The 16,245-nt window shown below is 37.7% G+C and overlaps 1 protein-coding gene across 1 annotated transcript in view; it reads left to right on the top strand.

Annotated features, from left to right (window-relative positions):
- LOC126232198 (ensconsin) overlaps positions 1–8,017 on the top strand; it is a 110,120-nt gene extending 102,103 nt beyond the window's left edge. The window contains exons 7-8 of the mRNA XM_049942528.1: positions 7,354–7,487; positions 7,585–8,017. Coding sequence (XP_049798485.1) covers positions 7,354–7,487; positions 7,585–7,887 — 437 coding nt within the window. The 3' untranslated portion in view covers positions 7,888–8,017. The remainder of the gene's footprint in view (positions 1–7,353; positions 7,488–7,584) is intronic.
- Positions 8,018–16,245: the final 8,228 nt, after the last annotated feature.

The raw sequence follows: 16,245 nt of genomic DNA, 5'->3' as shown, positions 1-16,245 counted from the left end.
CTGTGCAACAAAATTAGTATGTGAGGCAGTGAGATGACCCTCCACAGCCCACCACAGGAACGAGAAGGCATTCAAAGTCGTAATATGCAATAAATGGAACACACTCCTGGTGGTAGAAATTTTTAAATTTTAAGAACTTATTTACCTCATTTTCATTTATATACATACTGGCCTATGGGGAGGCAATCCAGCAGATGCTGCGTTCATTGGTCGCTTGTAGTAAACGAATTCAAGCACCTGGGACTATACGGTGTGCACCTTTATATTTTGACAACTGAGCGGAAAGAATGTGGGACATGTTCTTGACCAGCAGTAGTTGTTTCTCACACTAGGCGATTAACAATAAATCTGCATGCATTGCATACCGAAAAGCGAGTTTGGAAAAGCTAAGGGGTCCAATAACTTTACGTGTAACAACACCATCATCTGATTTGCTGGGTAAATTGATTCCATTAAAGTTATAATACTGAGCGAGGCGGCGCAGTGGTTAGTACATTGGATTCACATTTGAGAGGTCGACAGTTCAAACTCGCGCCCAGCCATCCAGATTTAGGTTTTCTGTGATTTCCCTAAATCGCTTCAGGCAAACGCCGGAATATTTCCTTTGAAAGGGCACGGGCGATTTCCTTCCCCATTCTTGACACAATCTCAGCTTACACTTCATACCTAATACCTCGATGTTGATGGCATGTTAAACCCAATCTTCCTTCCTTCCTCCTAAGTTATGACACCCATCAAAGTTATCTCCTACTTGGTACATTGTGTATTTATCTTCTAATTTCTTTCGTAAACCCCCCCCCCCCAATTTCTATCTGTAGCCGCTAAAGGAGGAATATAGGAGGTCGCCCCCCCCCTCCCCTCCCCGCCACCAAGTACTGGGCCAAATACTGGCAACTCAACGTCCAAATACAGGACTCTAATAAGAGATTTCCCAGAATCTCTTGCTTGGAATTCAGAGGGCTACGTCTGTTATGGCTTCAGTGTGAAGGTCTAAAACTACTCAGTGATTGAGCGTCCATTGTTTCCTCATTTTAACATAACTACATTTTCAGACACATCATACTTGTATAGTAATTGAAGTAAATGCGAAGTACATATAGAGATGGCCATTTTGGGTGATAATTTATGCTAATTAAGAAAAGGCTAAATGCTCAGGATGTTATCGTAGTGAGTCACCGGATAAGAGCACAAGTGAACACTTTGATTACATAAGGATCATAAATTAGAGCTACATAAATATAACATAAACTTAACATGGTTTGTTTGCATAAGGGTCCTAGGTCAAATATCCAATTTGTTTATGTAAGGGTCAAAAATCAGAGCAGCCAGAATGGTACAGTTACTCTACTGTTTTAATTTCCCTCCATTCTATATGTGGTGTTTGCTCCTACACTACAGCTGCCCCTTTAACTGTAGTGTGGGTTTGCCTATTTAAATTACGCCTGTGCTCATATCTACTTACCTATACTACTTTCTCCTTGATCACAAGAGTCCATCACTTACCATAGCCAATTCTATGGCATTACTGAGCATTCCAAAAGCTACAAAACTGTAATTTAAAATTGCAAAAGATGAAACTAAGAGATACTAGCGAGAAACCTGTAAGTATAATAGAATTTCATTTTTAGTTATTTGAAATTAAAAACTTAAGTCTGAATGGTAGCTTATAAACGAATTCTCAAGAGTTTTATACTCTCTGTGCCTCATATGTGTCGGTATCCAATAGCTGTCACTAGTATTCCGAGTTAAGTGAGGTCCATAAACTGTCTCATAACCAGCAGGTGTTCTTGAGAGCTGTCTTACAATCAGTCAAGTAAGCAATCCCAGTTCATGAGGCATAGACATACAGAGTGAATGTTGGATATCTTGCATTTCCTATTCCTTAGGCTGATGTCACGCCCTGGAATAGTTTTACTTATTCTATTACCAAATAGTTCGTATTTTTGCCATTTTGTCCATAGTGATTCCATTTGTGTTGTTGATGAGCATACATAATTTTTTTTTAAATACTGAGGTTATAATCGACAAGCAATGTACCACAAAAAAGCTACCTGTGAAGTCTATTAGTAGGGCATATTTTCAGAACAACTGATAACACAGAAATGTTTGTGGCAGAATTTTCAACATGCAAACTTTAATCTTCATCATTTTTCCCCAAGTATTTCTTTGGAAACAGTGTTGTGATGTATATTCTGCTTTGAAGAAGTATTCTGCTGTACATGTGTATAATCTTTCCTGTATTACCTTCAAGATAATGGTCAGCTCCACCTGAGTAAGTTGTCATTTTCTTCAAATGAACTTCAAGAAAATGACAACTTACTCAGGTGGAGCTGACCATTATCTTGTCAATATGGCGATTTCCATATCTGATAGCCATCAAAACTCTCCAACAGGTAAAGATTGTTGCCTGACATATCCATGTAAGTTGTTTAAATCTAAGTACATGATGTAATTCAATTTATTTTCAAATGAAGATAAATGATTAAATGAAATAATAGGTCTATAATCAATCCTTTCGGGTTTTCACCTATTACTTCAATTTTGTTTTATGGCAGCAACTGTTGTCATACAACATTACCATTAACTGTGCTCTATAAGTTCGGTGTATTCACCAATTTGTTCAAATAAAACTTGTTCGATAATTTTCTTGTTTAGTAGTCATGTCAATCCTATGCTGTCAGTATATTATCTAAAAATGGTAAATTATCTCAATATTTCCACAGCACACCCATATCTTTCAATGTTATTCACTCTTACATCCATCACTCTGGCGTCTTGGCATTCTGCTTGTGTTGTGTTGTGATGCTACCCTGGCATCCTCTCTCATGGTTTAACGTAACTGAGTCACACACTATACCTTTTAACAACTGGACAGCCGGCCGGTGTGGCCATGCAGTTCTAGGCACTTCAGTCTGGAACCGTGTGACCGCTACAGTCGCAGGTTCGAATCCTGCCTCGGGCATGGATGTGTGTGATGTCCTTAGGTTAGTTACGTTTAAGTAGTTCTAAGTTATAGGGGACTGATGACCACAGATGTTAAGTCCCATAGTGCTCAGAGCCATTTGAGCCATTGTTGAACAATTGGACAACATAGCTTCACAGTTGTTCTCCAAACAATTTCCTTTCATTATTGGCGTTTTTCCTTGTAAAACGTCTGTATAAAATTTTGGCTGAGTTCAGGTGAATTAAACTATTCATTTACATATACAAAAGTTTTAATTATTTTGCAGTTAACAAAATGTGAGACATCATCAATAGTTCCTGAAGATATGAGCGTCTTCAAAGTACAATTTCAAAATAGTTAGATTATAACCCACTATTGAGAAACGGTATTGACAGCCTTCTGGAAATCCAAAAATATGTAATCAGTTTGTCGATAGCTCTCATAACTTCATGAGTATAAAGAGCTAGTTGTGTTACACAAGAACTTTCCGAATCAGTGCTGATTTTGTGTCAATGGAGTATTTTTCTGTTTATGTGTCAATATATTGATTTTCTATTACTTGCCAATAGATCGTTTTTCTGACTGTGTCGGTAGGTCGTTTTCTCTTTTTTGTTGCTTCTGAAACAGTGTTCTGCCTTTTTTGTGTACAGTGGGGAATTCGTTCCATCTCATATTAATTTATTTTGAATGAATCTCTCAGTTTATGTCCATATAATTTCTTTAAACTTAGGCCACATCTTGTCCACTCTTACATAGTTAGTTTGAAATGAACGGACAATATCTCTAAGGATGCCGTCAAGCGAACGGCCTTGCCGCAGTGGTAACATCAGTTCCCGTCAGATCACGGAAGTTAAGCGCTGTCGAGCTGGACTAGCACTTGGATGGGTGACCATCCCATCTGCCAAGCGACTTGTCAAGAGGAGTGTACTCAGCCCTTGTGAGGCAAATTGAGGAGCTACTTGATCGAGAAGTAGTGACTCCGGTCTCGTAAACTGACATACAGCCGGGATAGCGGTGTGCTGGCCACATGCCCCTCCATATCCACATCTAGTGACGCCTATGAGCTGAGGATGACTCGGCGGGCAGTTGGTACCGTTGGGCATCCATGGCCTTTTGATACAGAGATCAGATATTTTTTAATAAACTGATATATTTTGCATTAATTTTTGGAGGGTTTGGGTGTTACAGTATTCAGTGTCATTACAATCATCCTCTGGTAAATAATCCCTGTATTCGTCATGATGCCCGTATTTCTTCTAGATTATTTGTTACTAATAGGTTAAATATGTTTTCGCAACCATTTACACTTTGAGCGGACTCCTGAACTAAATGCTCAAAAAATTTTCAGGGAAGGTATTCAGTACAATTTAGGACGATTTTTATACCTTGCACAAGCTTTGAAAATGTATTTTCGCCAACATATCGAGGGTAGATTGGAGTCACACCGACTAAACCTGACTGAGCAGGGTAACCTGTTTGAACCTCTCAGCAGCTGTATCATTTGAGAGCGAGGGAGGTAAAAGGATCTAATTGTTAATTAATCCGATTGTCAAGTGTAACTACCACCCACACTATGAGCGGTATTGAATAAGAAATGCAGAACATTTTTTCGGACTGTTTAGTTTAAAAAATGCGGAATTTGTCATGGGGCAACGTGAATATTTCCACTTCAGCCCCTATAGTTTCATGAGGTTCCAATAGGTGGCAGCACTATATGTAGCCTACAAAATGACTTCTGTATCAGAGATGCGATCCAGGCAAAGAGCTGTCATAAAGTTTCTTTTGGAGGAAAACCGGAGCATCTAAGATATTCATAGGCACTTGCAAAATGTCTATGGAGACCAGGCAATGATCAAAAACACCGTGTTGTGTTACTTATTGAATGCCCTCATAAGAGCAATCTATGTCAATTTCGCCACAAGATAAATTACTTCTAACATCGACAAACATGGCACCACCAACCATGTTTAATCCATCCTTTCTGAACATGGTTAGGTCCTCTGTAAAAACTTTGGCTGTTCTATTCTTTGGCTTTAGGTAGCTTTTGGTGCTTATAATGATTTGAGCGCCTGGTACTTTGGTTCTTTCTAACACAGCTCCAACATTTTACTACTGTAATACCAGTGGTTCCTAGGCCTACCCTCATCCTGTGTTTGACCCAGACAGACGACCTTTTCGGTCTTTCCCGAGGTTCTCTAACCTAAAAATCCCCCCATTCCACTCCACGCAGGCCCCGCTACACAGGTAGCTACATCTTGCATGTAATGGGCCCTTGACCTACTAGGCGGGAGCCTATGGTGCATTTCAATGAATAGGCAGTTGCAGAACTTTCTAAGCCTCTGATTCAGGCCCACTACTGAACTCTGTACCAAAGATCCACAATGAGCCCTTCGAGGGTGGTACAGATTGTGAACTCTGCCTTCATCTTGCAAGCAAGACTGTCAGTCTTCATCACTTCAAATAGTCACCCAAAACTAGACAGAATCTCTTCTGATCCGAAACAACACTCATTATTTGTACTGGCATGAGCGACTACCTGCAATTGGCTGCCCCCTGTGCTCTTCATGGAATCGAGAAGGATTTGTTCCACGTCAGAAATGACTCCTCCCAGTATGCACACAGCAGGTAATATACTGGACTTCTTGCCCTCCTTGGAAGCCATATGTCTGTGGGAAACCATTACGTGCTTAGCATTGCAGTTCCCAGCTACCAGTAATACCACCCTCTGTGACTGCCCAGATTTTGCAGAGCCTTCCTCTGAAACAGGGCAAGCGACTGCATCTGGAGCTGAAGATGGCACCTGAAACCAGTTTCTCAAACTAATTGGGGACAAGCGACTGCATCTGGAGCTGAAGACGGCACCTGAAACCAGTTTCTCAAACTAATTGGGGAGGCCTTTCGATTGGTAACCCGGAAATTGTTTCCCTGCTTATCACACCTTGAAAAGACTTCCCACTCGTTTAGGGGTTGAGGGGTCAACCTCAGTGTGGCCATTGATTAGGGCAGCCATACTAGTGGACTGATTGGGGTACATGTGTGGTGTGCTGCATGTCACACCAATCCCCACATCCAACGGTGATGCCCACTGGCAGCAGCATCTAACTACATGACCAAAGACAGCATTACCTGGAGCCATGAGTGAACGGTCATCAACTTAGGTTGCATCCAAGCACAACAATCACAGTCCATATCCATAGTAAAAGTGAGGGAACTCCACATGAGATTCTCTAATAAGCACACAAATATGGCAGAAATTTACGAATTAAATAACTCAGCACACAGGTACATGAAAATAAGTACTTTCTGTTTAAAGTCTATAAAAATAATTCACAGACGAACGCTATTTTCGCCTGTGGTGCTGTTGGGACATGAGCTGCCGCTTTACATCCATTTCTTCCTCCTGAAATGTTATGCACTAAATTTATAAAAGTATGTTATCATCATGGGTTCTGTTATAGCAGTTTCTGTCACATCTTTCTTTATTTCTTGGATTCTCTGGTCACCCTTTATTCGTGTGAGCACAGTTCAGAAATCATTCAGTGGATCTACTGCAGTCAAGCCACACTGTACAACCAAAGAACCTAAATCACGTTTCTCTAATCGGATTAGACATTTATTCAGTTTCTCTATTCTAGCAGAGGTCTTCATCACTTTTGTATCATTATTCGCGTTACTTTGTTCTTGATGGCCACGTTTCTTAAAATTCTTATTACTTTCTTTCTTCTTTGTCTTCTATTTTCTTCATGTGTCATCGAGAATGTACATTCTATAGCATAAAGTCTCCTTGGTACTGTAATGTCAGATTTAATGCTGAGTGATGAATTCTTTTTTTGTGTGTGTGTGTCTTTAATCAGTTGGTGTGCGATCCCCAAATTCGCCTTTCTTGTGTTGCCTGACTGTTTGTATTACCAACTTTCTATTTGTATTACCAACGATGTCTGTTTCTTCATAGTCTGTTTGTAACTGTTTAAGAGAGTTTGCCACATTTTATTTGATTGCCTCAAAGTTTTTGTAGTCCAATTTTCACACAGACTTTTTTCAGGAGGTATACTTATTCTAATACTGTCATTAAATTTTCAGGAAATATAGCAATATGATCAGCAAAGGCCAGCAGAAGTCTGTCAGTTAAAATTCCCATGAGGTGACCTCATCATATAGTCCTCTTTATTGGAGTTTTTTTTCCAGATACTATTCCATTCTTCAGGACAGAATTAAAGAAAACTTGCTAGCTTGATATTTGTCCTAATAGTGAATATGTCAGATATCTCTCCTACGATTTTCAGTGTTGTCTTGATGCCTGTCACATTCTCTTTGAGCATGTTAGTTGTATCCTTAAGTTCATTGTATGCAGTCGTCGTTATATTTGTGTAATTCGATAGTTTCAGTTAACATATGTGTCACTGTTGCAGAAATGTCTCCTCTACAGTACCTTCAGTCTCATGTAGACGTTTCAAGTGGAAGGAAACTTCTGTACAATATGGTTTTCAATAGACACAGAGAAGAGTTAGATGATGAAGATACTGACAGAAGAATGAAGGGAGAGGTGAGGCTGCATTAACTCAAAGAACCGCTGATTTGTGGTAATCGATGATTGCAAACATAGTAAAAATATATTCATATCGTGTCATATTTTTCTTCAGAATGTCGTTATTGGTCTTGAAGAAGTAATGGGCGCTCCTCTGTCAGATGCACAGATTGAAAATTTCAGGTCGCTTGTCGGCTGGCAAGATTCTGACAAGCTGGATTTCCGCACGTGGTGTGGTATATGCGCTGCTTGTGAACGTCTGCTGGGTCCACAGTTTTCATCGCAGGTGGCTTCTAAGGAAGATGATCCCTGCCATGAAGTGGAAAAAGCTGACTTTGAGACATTGCCACGCAAACTGCAAGGTCTCGCCCCAGATCCACGACTGCTCACTATTTTAAATGGCATTCGTGAAATGTAATGTAATAAATGACAAAATAGTTGTCACTTGTTTTACCTGTAACATTAGAATTGGGTAGACTAGGTGAAATCTTCAACTACATTCTCTGTATCAGTAGCAGTCTTTATAATTGTAAGAAATAAAGTTAAATATGTACTGAATTTTCCTACATTTATAACATAGAAAGATTTAAAATGAAGATGTGTTATTTACAGATGCTGACACATTAACCAATAGAATTTTATGAACATTAAATTATTTTTGCTTTCTCATACAAAATCTGATTTAATTTATCTTAACATACTTGAATCATAACATGTAAATAAGAATTACTGACTTTGATGGCCTTCCATTCCTCAACATCATACTGATCCTAAACAACTCTTCAAGTCGAAGTGTTTGATAAAAACCAGTTTAGTTAGTATCAAAACGCTAAGAATATCCCTCGTTGTCTTAAAGGTATGAAATAAACTGACTTTACTAAAACCCATTGTTAGCTTTTGTCACCTCCATATTGTTTCCTTAAATACTGTTTTTGAAATGTTAGATCCACTGAACAACACTGAATGAAGTTGATGTTGAAGTCATATTTGGGAGGAACAGGGCCCACTTCCATGTCAAGTTACCAGAATTGATATGTCAATAGGTCTTTCAAGAGGTCTGTGTTCAATAAATCATTATATCCCATTCAATATTTTGTCAACAGTACACTGCTAGGATATGGTCCTTGGTCAGGTATAGTGTAAGGGACTGAGTAATCTGTCAGTAATCTGGTTGGTTAGCCAGTTGATTTGGGGGAGAGAACCAAACAGTGACATCATTGGTCCCATTGGATTAGGGAAGGATGAGGAAGGAAGTTGGGCGTGCTCTTTCAGAGGAACCATCCCAGAATTTGCCTGAAGCGATTTAGGGAAATCGTGGAAAACTTAAATCAGGATGGCCAGATGCAGGTTTGAACCATTGTTCTCCCAAATACGAGTCCAGTGTGCTAACTACTGCGCCACGTCGCTCGGTCAGTCAGTGATATGCAATCAACATTGTGCAAATGTACATTTATGGGCTTTTGTGGCTGAAGTAAAATCGCATAAGGTTCTTTGGGTCATAGACTGCATGATATTGTAAAATGTGGAACCAGTGTTTCAGCTGTTATAGCAACAAGCCATCATCAGGGCATGTGACACTAATAAGGTAATGCAATTATATGTATGCATTATCGTAGTACAGCATACCCTTCAGTGGTGACTGAAATTTATGTTCAAGTTTATGTGGGTTATGTTGAAGTTCTAATATCTCTGATTTTCTTTTTTACAAAATTTTCACACAAATCGAATCCATGTTTCCATGGCCACAAGAGGCATTTCCTTAGGATTCTGTTTTGAGACTGGAAATCCCTGATGTAACAGCAGCATGCCTGGAGATCATGAAACTACTGAGAGAATCTTTTATTGTTGTAAAAAAAAGTCCTAGGAACCAGATTAGGTGAATAAGGAGCATGGAAAGCAATTCAAAGTTGCTGTGCCATGCAGACCTAATGCACTGGTACACTATCTAGTGCAAGAGCACAAGCAACCATTTTATGGTTGTTTTTCACGTATTGATGAACGAAATCTGTTCTTCAAACCTTGTTTGTGGCTCACACCTTTCACCATAGTCCTGGAACATATAAATAAGCGTTACAAAACATAGCAGTCATCATGTTTTCAGCATTATCACTTCTGAGTCTTTTTTTCCAACTAGTCTGTGTGCTTCCACTAAGCTGAGCAAATTATTTCGTATTGAAATCAACAAAAAAATGGTTCAAATGGCTCTGAGCACTATGGGACTCAACTGCTGAGGTCATAAGTCCCCTAGAACTTAGAACTACTTAAACCTAACCAACCTAAGGACAACACACACATCCAAGGCCGAGGCAGGATTCGAACCTGCGACCGTAGCAGTCGCGCAGTTCCAGACTGTAGCGCCAGAACGGCTTGGCCACCAGAGGCCGGCTTGAAATCAACATCATAGTACATTTGTTGCCTCAGCTGCCGAAAATAAAGTCGTATTCGTGCTGTCATCGAGTATTAACATCATATGGTAAATCACAATGTGCACGTCCTTGAGGTTATCTGTCAGAATTCCTGGTGTCTACCTCAAGGACTTTTTCCAAATCTCAATTCATCATGTACGATTCTGAGCATAGATCCCTCAGAAATGCCACCTAACCAGGCAATAGCTGTCACACTAAATCTGCAGTAATCTGAAATAAATTTGTCCACTCGCATGACAGTGCAGTCAGAACAGCTGATACGAGGCCGAAAGTATTTTGGTTTGTTGTCAGACTTGTGGCCTATTGGAACTGTTGCACCCAGAAACACACATTCGTAACATTCATGATATGGTCGTTGTGTATTGCACTCAACTTAGATGTATTTCAGTAGGTGTCACACGAAGAAAATGAGGAAAAATATATGACTGCTCCCTGTTCTTTCAACTACAATGTCGTTAATTCTGATATCAAAACCACTCCTCAGTCTTACTGCAACCAATAGGGTTCTGTGTGCCAACCATGGTGCTGCCATGGTGCCCACAAATTTAAGGTGACCACATGTTTCCAGATGTCCTCAGTCCTGAGAAAAAAAATTGAAGACCTCAGAACTTGAATGCAATACATTCAACACTACATCGTCTATGACCCAAAAGAACTTGAAATGTATTGTCAGACATATTTTTTGTATCAATTGTAAATAAATGCACATGCAAAGAACTGTAAAGGAATAAATTTCTTGAACTCAATTCAATGATTATGCACTTTATGTTACGCAAACTAAATTTTTACTGTGGGTGAAGGAAAGAAAGGTGGGATAGACATTCAACAACATCTGCAGATATGATATGGAATTTCTGGTGCACTTCTGAATTTCCATTCATTTCTTTCACAAAATGCTCATGGCACCATTTTCAATCTGCTTTCAACAAATACCTCAAAATGCTGACTGATTTTCAAAAGTGAAACTTATTGAAATAATTGGGAAAAAGACATCAAAATATATACAAAAGTAAATGAATTCAGTATATTTCTAGAATTTCCAAAATTAGCAGAAATGAAATATCTAAAACTGGTAAAAGATGAAACATGCTACACTGCATACACTTTTTCAGCAACAATTCTGAATATAAAGAACTGAAACATGTACAAACCACCTATTTTCTCAGGAATTAATGAATGATATCAAACCAAAATCCACTAACTTATAAGTTCCTAAACGTATTAATTAGATGAGTCATTCATTAGGTAATAAAATGTCAGGTTTTGAATACCCACATTTTATTTCTGACAAAATTCTGTATGCTCAGTAGACGTCTTGTTGAACATAACCACCTTCAAAGTACTTCTATTAAAACACTTTATGAGTCTGTCAGGTAATGGAAACTTATAATCCAAAATGGATTAACTTTCCTACTGTAATTGATATCTGCAAAAATAAACTTTTTATTCAGCTCATGTTCATGTTGTCTACCTTTACTACATCAGTTATTTAATTTTTTGAGGACTTGCTTATTCATTTTAATTCTGTATATACAGGGAAAAAAGTAAAATAGCTGTTCAAAACTGCAGTATCTTAGGCACCATCTGAAGGAAACACTAGATGGAAACTCTGTTTTTCTCTCTGCAGTTTTTAGAAATCATTCCTGCTGTTACTTATAAGTAAAGATTTGTGTCCCATACTCATTATATAACCCTGTGTATTAACAGGTATCTAATCACTGAAAACAGCACACAGTTTCATAGTTATTTTCTGTGTCATATTTATAACATAAATACGATGTTTCCTAATGAAATCAAATATACGGACATTAGTAAGTTACATGTTGCATCTCCTTGTTTTGTACCATGTTTAGAAACATGAAATGTGTCACACACTTTCAAGAAGTTATTTGACAGATGGAAATTCCACATTTCTTAACGAAATGCTTCTTTCCATTCATTCTTTCGATACATAGTCTGGCACTTAACATGGTCAAATAGTGAAGTTTTTTCTCAGTTTTCCTTGTTTTCCAAAATGCTCTCAGTTTCAAAAACTAAATTTATGAAGTAAGGGTTGTCATATCCTTTGAATTAAAGCAATTCTTTATATTGAGCACCTATAAAATTATTTATAATTTACTTTACCTTTCACTATATCCCATTTTATCATTATCATATTTATTTCAAGCTATTTCTTCTCCATGAATAATGATAAGTCTATCAACAAAATTTGTAAAATCACTGACCCAACATCTAGTTAGTTTCCAGCAAAGGGTTTTATAGCCTTGTAGCTTCCTGAGGTGTAGTTAATGAATTATCAGATACTGACTTTAATCTGTCTGCTTTGGGAAGTCATGTCTTACAACATCTTTATCAAGTAATTGTGTTTATCACCATTACAACATATACTTTGTTTCTTACAAGATGATACTCCATCTGAATGCTCTAACATTCTCATAAATGTAACTTAATAAATCAAAAGTCTCAAATTTTATAATCAGTCCTTGTAGTAGTATGTTTCTGAGTCAAGACTTTGAGCAATTAATCAGTATATTGATACATAATCTCTTTTATTCCTGTGTCTAATGTCTTCAAAATTACTCTCTACATCTGTATCTCTGGTCCACTTAGTGTATAATCATTATAACTGATTAACTAGTAATACAAGCATGTGTATATAATTTTAACATATGTTTACCCCATTTATTTTCTTCTTTGATATTTTTAACTGTATCAATTAAACAGTGATATATGTGTTCACATTTCTCATAATCCATTCTAAGCCCTATCTTATAAGTGAGAAAAGCTTCTTTAAAACCTCCATGTTTCTAATACTCTTTCTCTTTTTTTAACAATCTCTGTACACCATATTTCTATTACAAAAAACTATGATTAACGATGTGATTATCTTTTAATGTTTATAATTAACATGAAATATATCAACCAACTCATTTTCATATTCATTTAATGTTACAGAATTTTTATAATATTTAGTAAAAATAATTAATGTAATATCCTGTTTATCTTCAGTTTTATTACTTTTCTTTATAAACTCTTGATGTTTAGTATTGTTTGGAATAGACATATGATTGATTGAGTTTCTCCTACTTCAGTCATTCTGGAGGTAAACTATCATTACCAATAATTAGAGGCTGCTTCACATCCACTTGGACCTACTCAATAACTTTCTATATTTGTGGTTTTTTTTCTGTCAACCTCAGCTTTACTCTCCAATCTGTTTAAGTTATTTACTTAACTGAGTTTTCTTACTTTGTAAATTCTATATTATTTCTGAGTTTTACACCAATTTTACTAAGATTGATAAGCTAATTTTTATGATCAGTTACTGCTATTACTAAATATTGAATATTGGAGTTAATCATGTATTGCTACAAATGAAGGATGTTTTGGTTCACGAATAATATGAACAAAACTCTAGATTTCTGGAAATACTCGTCATTTTATCAAACATATAATCAACTGAATTAAAATTTTTATGAATTAATTAAAATACGAGAGTCCTATGAATGTCGTTACAAATAATTTTTCATTTAATTGAGTGCTCATATTATCCAAAAACACTTGCAGTAATACCTTTCCTTCTCAGTTATGCAAAAACTGCTGAATGTTACATTGGAGATTAACTAAAACAGCTTTCATATATTGGATTCTGTTATCATTTCTCACTACTAACGATATTTCACAAAATAATTTATTGTAAGGTTTTAGCGTGATTGATTATGTGGGTGAAGGTGATAACTGATATCAACAAATAAAACTAGAAGAATCTCATGTAAAATAGACAGATCTAGTGACAAAATTTATCGATTGTTATTCTGTTTAAGAGGTTTAGAGAGTTTCCTCAGATCATTTAGCCAAAGAAGTTTTGACACTCCATATAACTCAATAGCCAGCTTTTGGGAAAGCAGTACTCAGATATAATAAGCAAAGTGTTCAGTTTACCTTTATAACAGGTGATGAGGAAGTTCATATACTTTCAAATATAAGTTTGAGTATAAAGAATGATTCCAACTGATGGTTATGTAAATAGTGGAGACTTCAATATTTATGAAATCACTTCAGAAAGCCAATCGTTTCATTACATTAAAGAGACATTTTTTTACTAGTAAACTGAAATAAATACATTTAAAACAGTACTTGCAAGTTTAAACTGTGTAAATTTACTGAAGCAGATAATGAAACAAGTGAAGCAGCAGGTGCTAAGCTAGTTTCATGTAAAACACTAATACACATTAAACAAATTGTTCATAAATAAAGGTATTATCATTGTACACTTTGTGTTTTATTATAAGTAGGTGCAAAATTTTCGACAATTTTTAATACGTTTGGAGTCAATACTCAGTACCTAAGTCTCTCGACATAAAATGATGTTATAAAATTACAGTGACATTTAACTGATATCTACGTTAAGCTACTTATACACTGGTGTCCAAAATTTAAGCACAAAAGAAACCTTTGCTTTATGTGTCACTACCACAGCTTGGCGAAACTTGAATCATATGTAGAATGAGTTGTTGCAGCAGAGTACAGAAGATCATCATCATCACCATCAGCCAATTCAATCATTAAATGATGTGGCCTCTTCGAGTCGTAGATTCAGGTAGGCTTTCAACTGTCTTCTCCAAGTGGGACAGTCTTGGGCAGTTCTCTGCCAGGTGCTAATAGCGATCTTCTTCATGTCTTTGTCCCATCTGTCTGGTGGTCTTCCTCTAGGCCTCCAGTGCTCTCTCGGACTCCACTCCAGTACTAGCCTCGTCCATCTGTTGTCTTTTCTTCTTGCGACATGGCCAGCCCACTGCTATTTCAAGGAACCTACTGTCTCTAAGATGTCATTAACCCTCGTCACAGACCGGATGTCATCTGCCCTTTGCCTATCCTTTCTTGTACAGCCCAGCATTGATTTCTCCATAGATCTCTGTGCTATCCTAAGTTTCTCTTTTGTAAATGAGTTCAGTGTCCATGTCTCGCAGAAGATAACAGAAGGAAATACAGAATGAGATGAACAGAAATGACTCTTTTATTCAAAGACGATAATTACAGTACGGTCACCTTCATTTATGATGGTGCACATTGTGAACTTCCCCCATGAACCATGGACCTTGCCGTTGGTGGGGAGGCTTGCGTGCCCAGCGATACAGAAGGCCGTACCGTAGGTGCAACCACAACGGAGGGGTATCTGTTGAGAGGCCAGACAAACATGTGGTTCCTGAAGAGGGGCAGCAGCCTTTTCAGTAGTTGCAGGGGCAACAGTCTGGATGATTGACTGATCTGGCCTTGTAACATTAACCAAAACGGCCTTGCTGTGCTGGTACTGCGAACGGCTGAAAGCAAGGGGAAACTACAGCCGTAATTTTTCCCGAGGACATGCAGCTTTACTGTATGATTAAATGATGATGGCGTCCTCTTGGGTAAAATATTCTGGAGGTAAAATAGTCCCCCATTCGAATCTCCGGGTGGGGACTACTCTAGAGGACGTCGTTATCAGGAGAAAGAAAACTGGCGTTCTACGGATCGGAGCGTGGAATGTCAGATCCCTTAATCGGGCAGGTAGGTTAGAAAATTTAAAAAGGGAAATGGATAGGTTAAAGTTAGATATAGTGGGAATTAGTGAAGTTCGGTGGCAGGAGGAACAAGACTTTTGGTCAGGTGGTTACAGGGTTATAAATACAAAATCAAATAGGGGTAATGCAGGAGTAGGTTTAATAATGAATAAAAAAATAGGAGTGCGGGTTAGCTACTACAAACAGCATAGTGAACGCATTATTGTGGCCAAGCTAGACACAAAGGCCATGCCTACTACAGTAGTACAGGTTTATATGCCAACTAGCTGTGCAGATGATGAAGAAATTGATGAAATGTATGACAAGATAAAAGAAATTATTCAGGTAGTGAAGGGAGACGAAAATTTAATAGTCATGGGTGACTGGAATTCGTCAGTAGGAAAAGGGAGAGAAGGAAACATAGTAGGTGAATATGGATTGGGGGGAAGAAATGAAAGAGGAAGCCGCCTTGTAGAATTTTGCACAGAGCATAACTCAATCATAGCTAACACTTGGTTCAAGAATCATAAAAGAAGGTTGTATACCTGGAAGAATCCTGGAGATACTAAAAGGTATCAGATAGATTATATAATGGTAAGACAGAGATTTAGGAACCAGGATGTACTTGTAAGACATTTCCAGGGGCAGATGGGGATTCTGACCACAATCTATTGGTTATGAACTGCAGATTGAAACTGAAGAAACTGCAAAAAGGTAGGAATTTAAGGAGATGGGACCTGGATAAACTGAAAGAACCAGAGGTTGTAGAGAGTTTCAGGGAGAGCATAAGGGAACAATTGACAGGAATGG

This window comes from Schistocerca nitens, chromosome 1, assembly GCF_023898315.1.
Source record: "Schistocerca nitens isolate TAMUIC-IGC-003100 chromosome 1, iqSchNite1.1, whole genome shotgun sequence".
Taxonomy (NCBI): domain Eukaryota; kingdom Metazoa; phylum Arthropoda; class Insecta; order Orthoptera; family Acrididae; genus Schistocerca; species Schistocerca nitens.
Note: the sequence above shows the minus strand (reverse complement) of the source record. Positions and strands in the feature narration are given on the sequence as shown.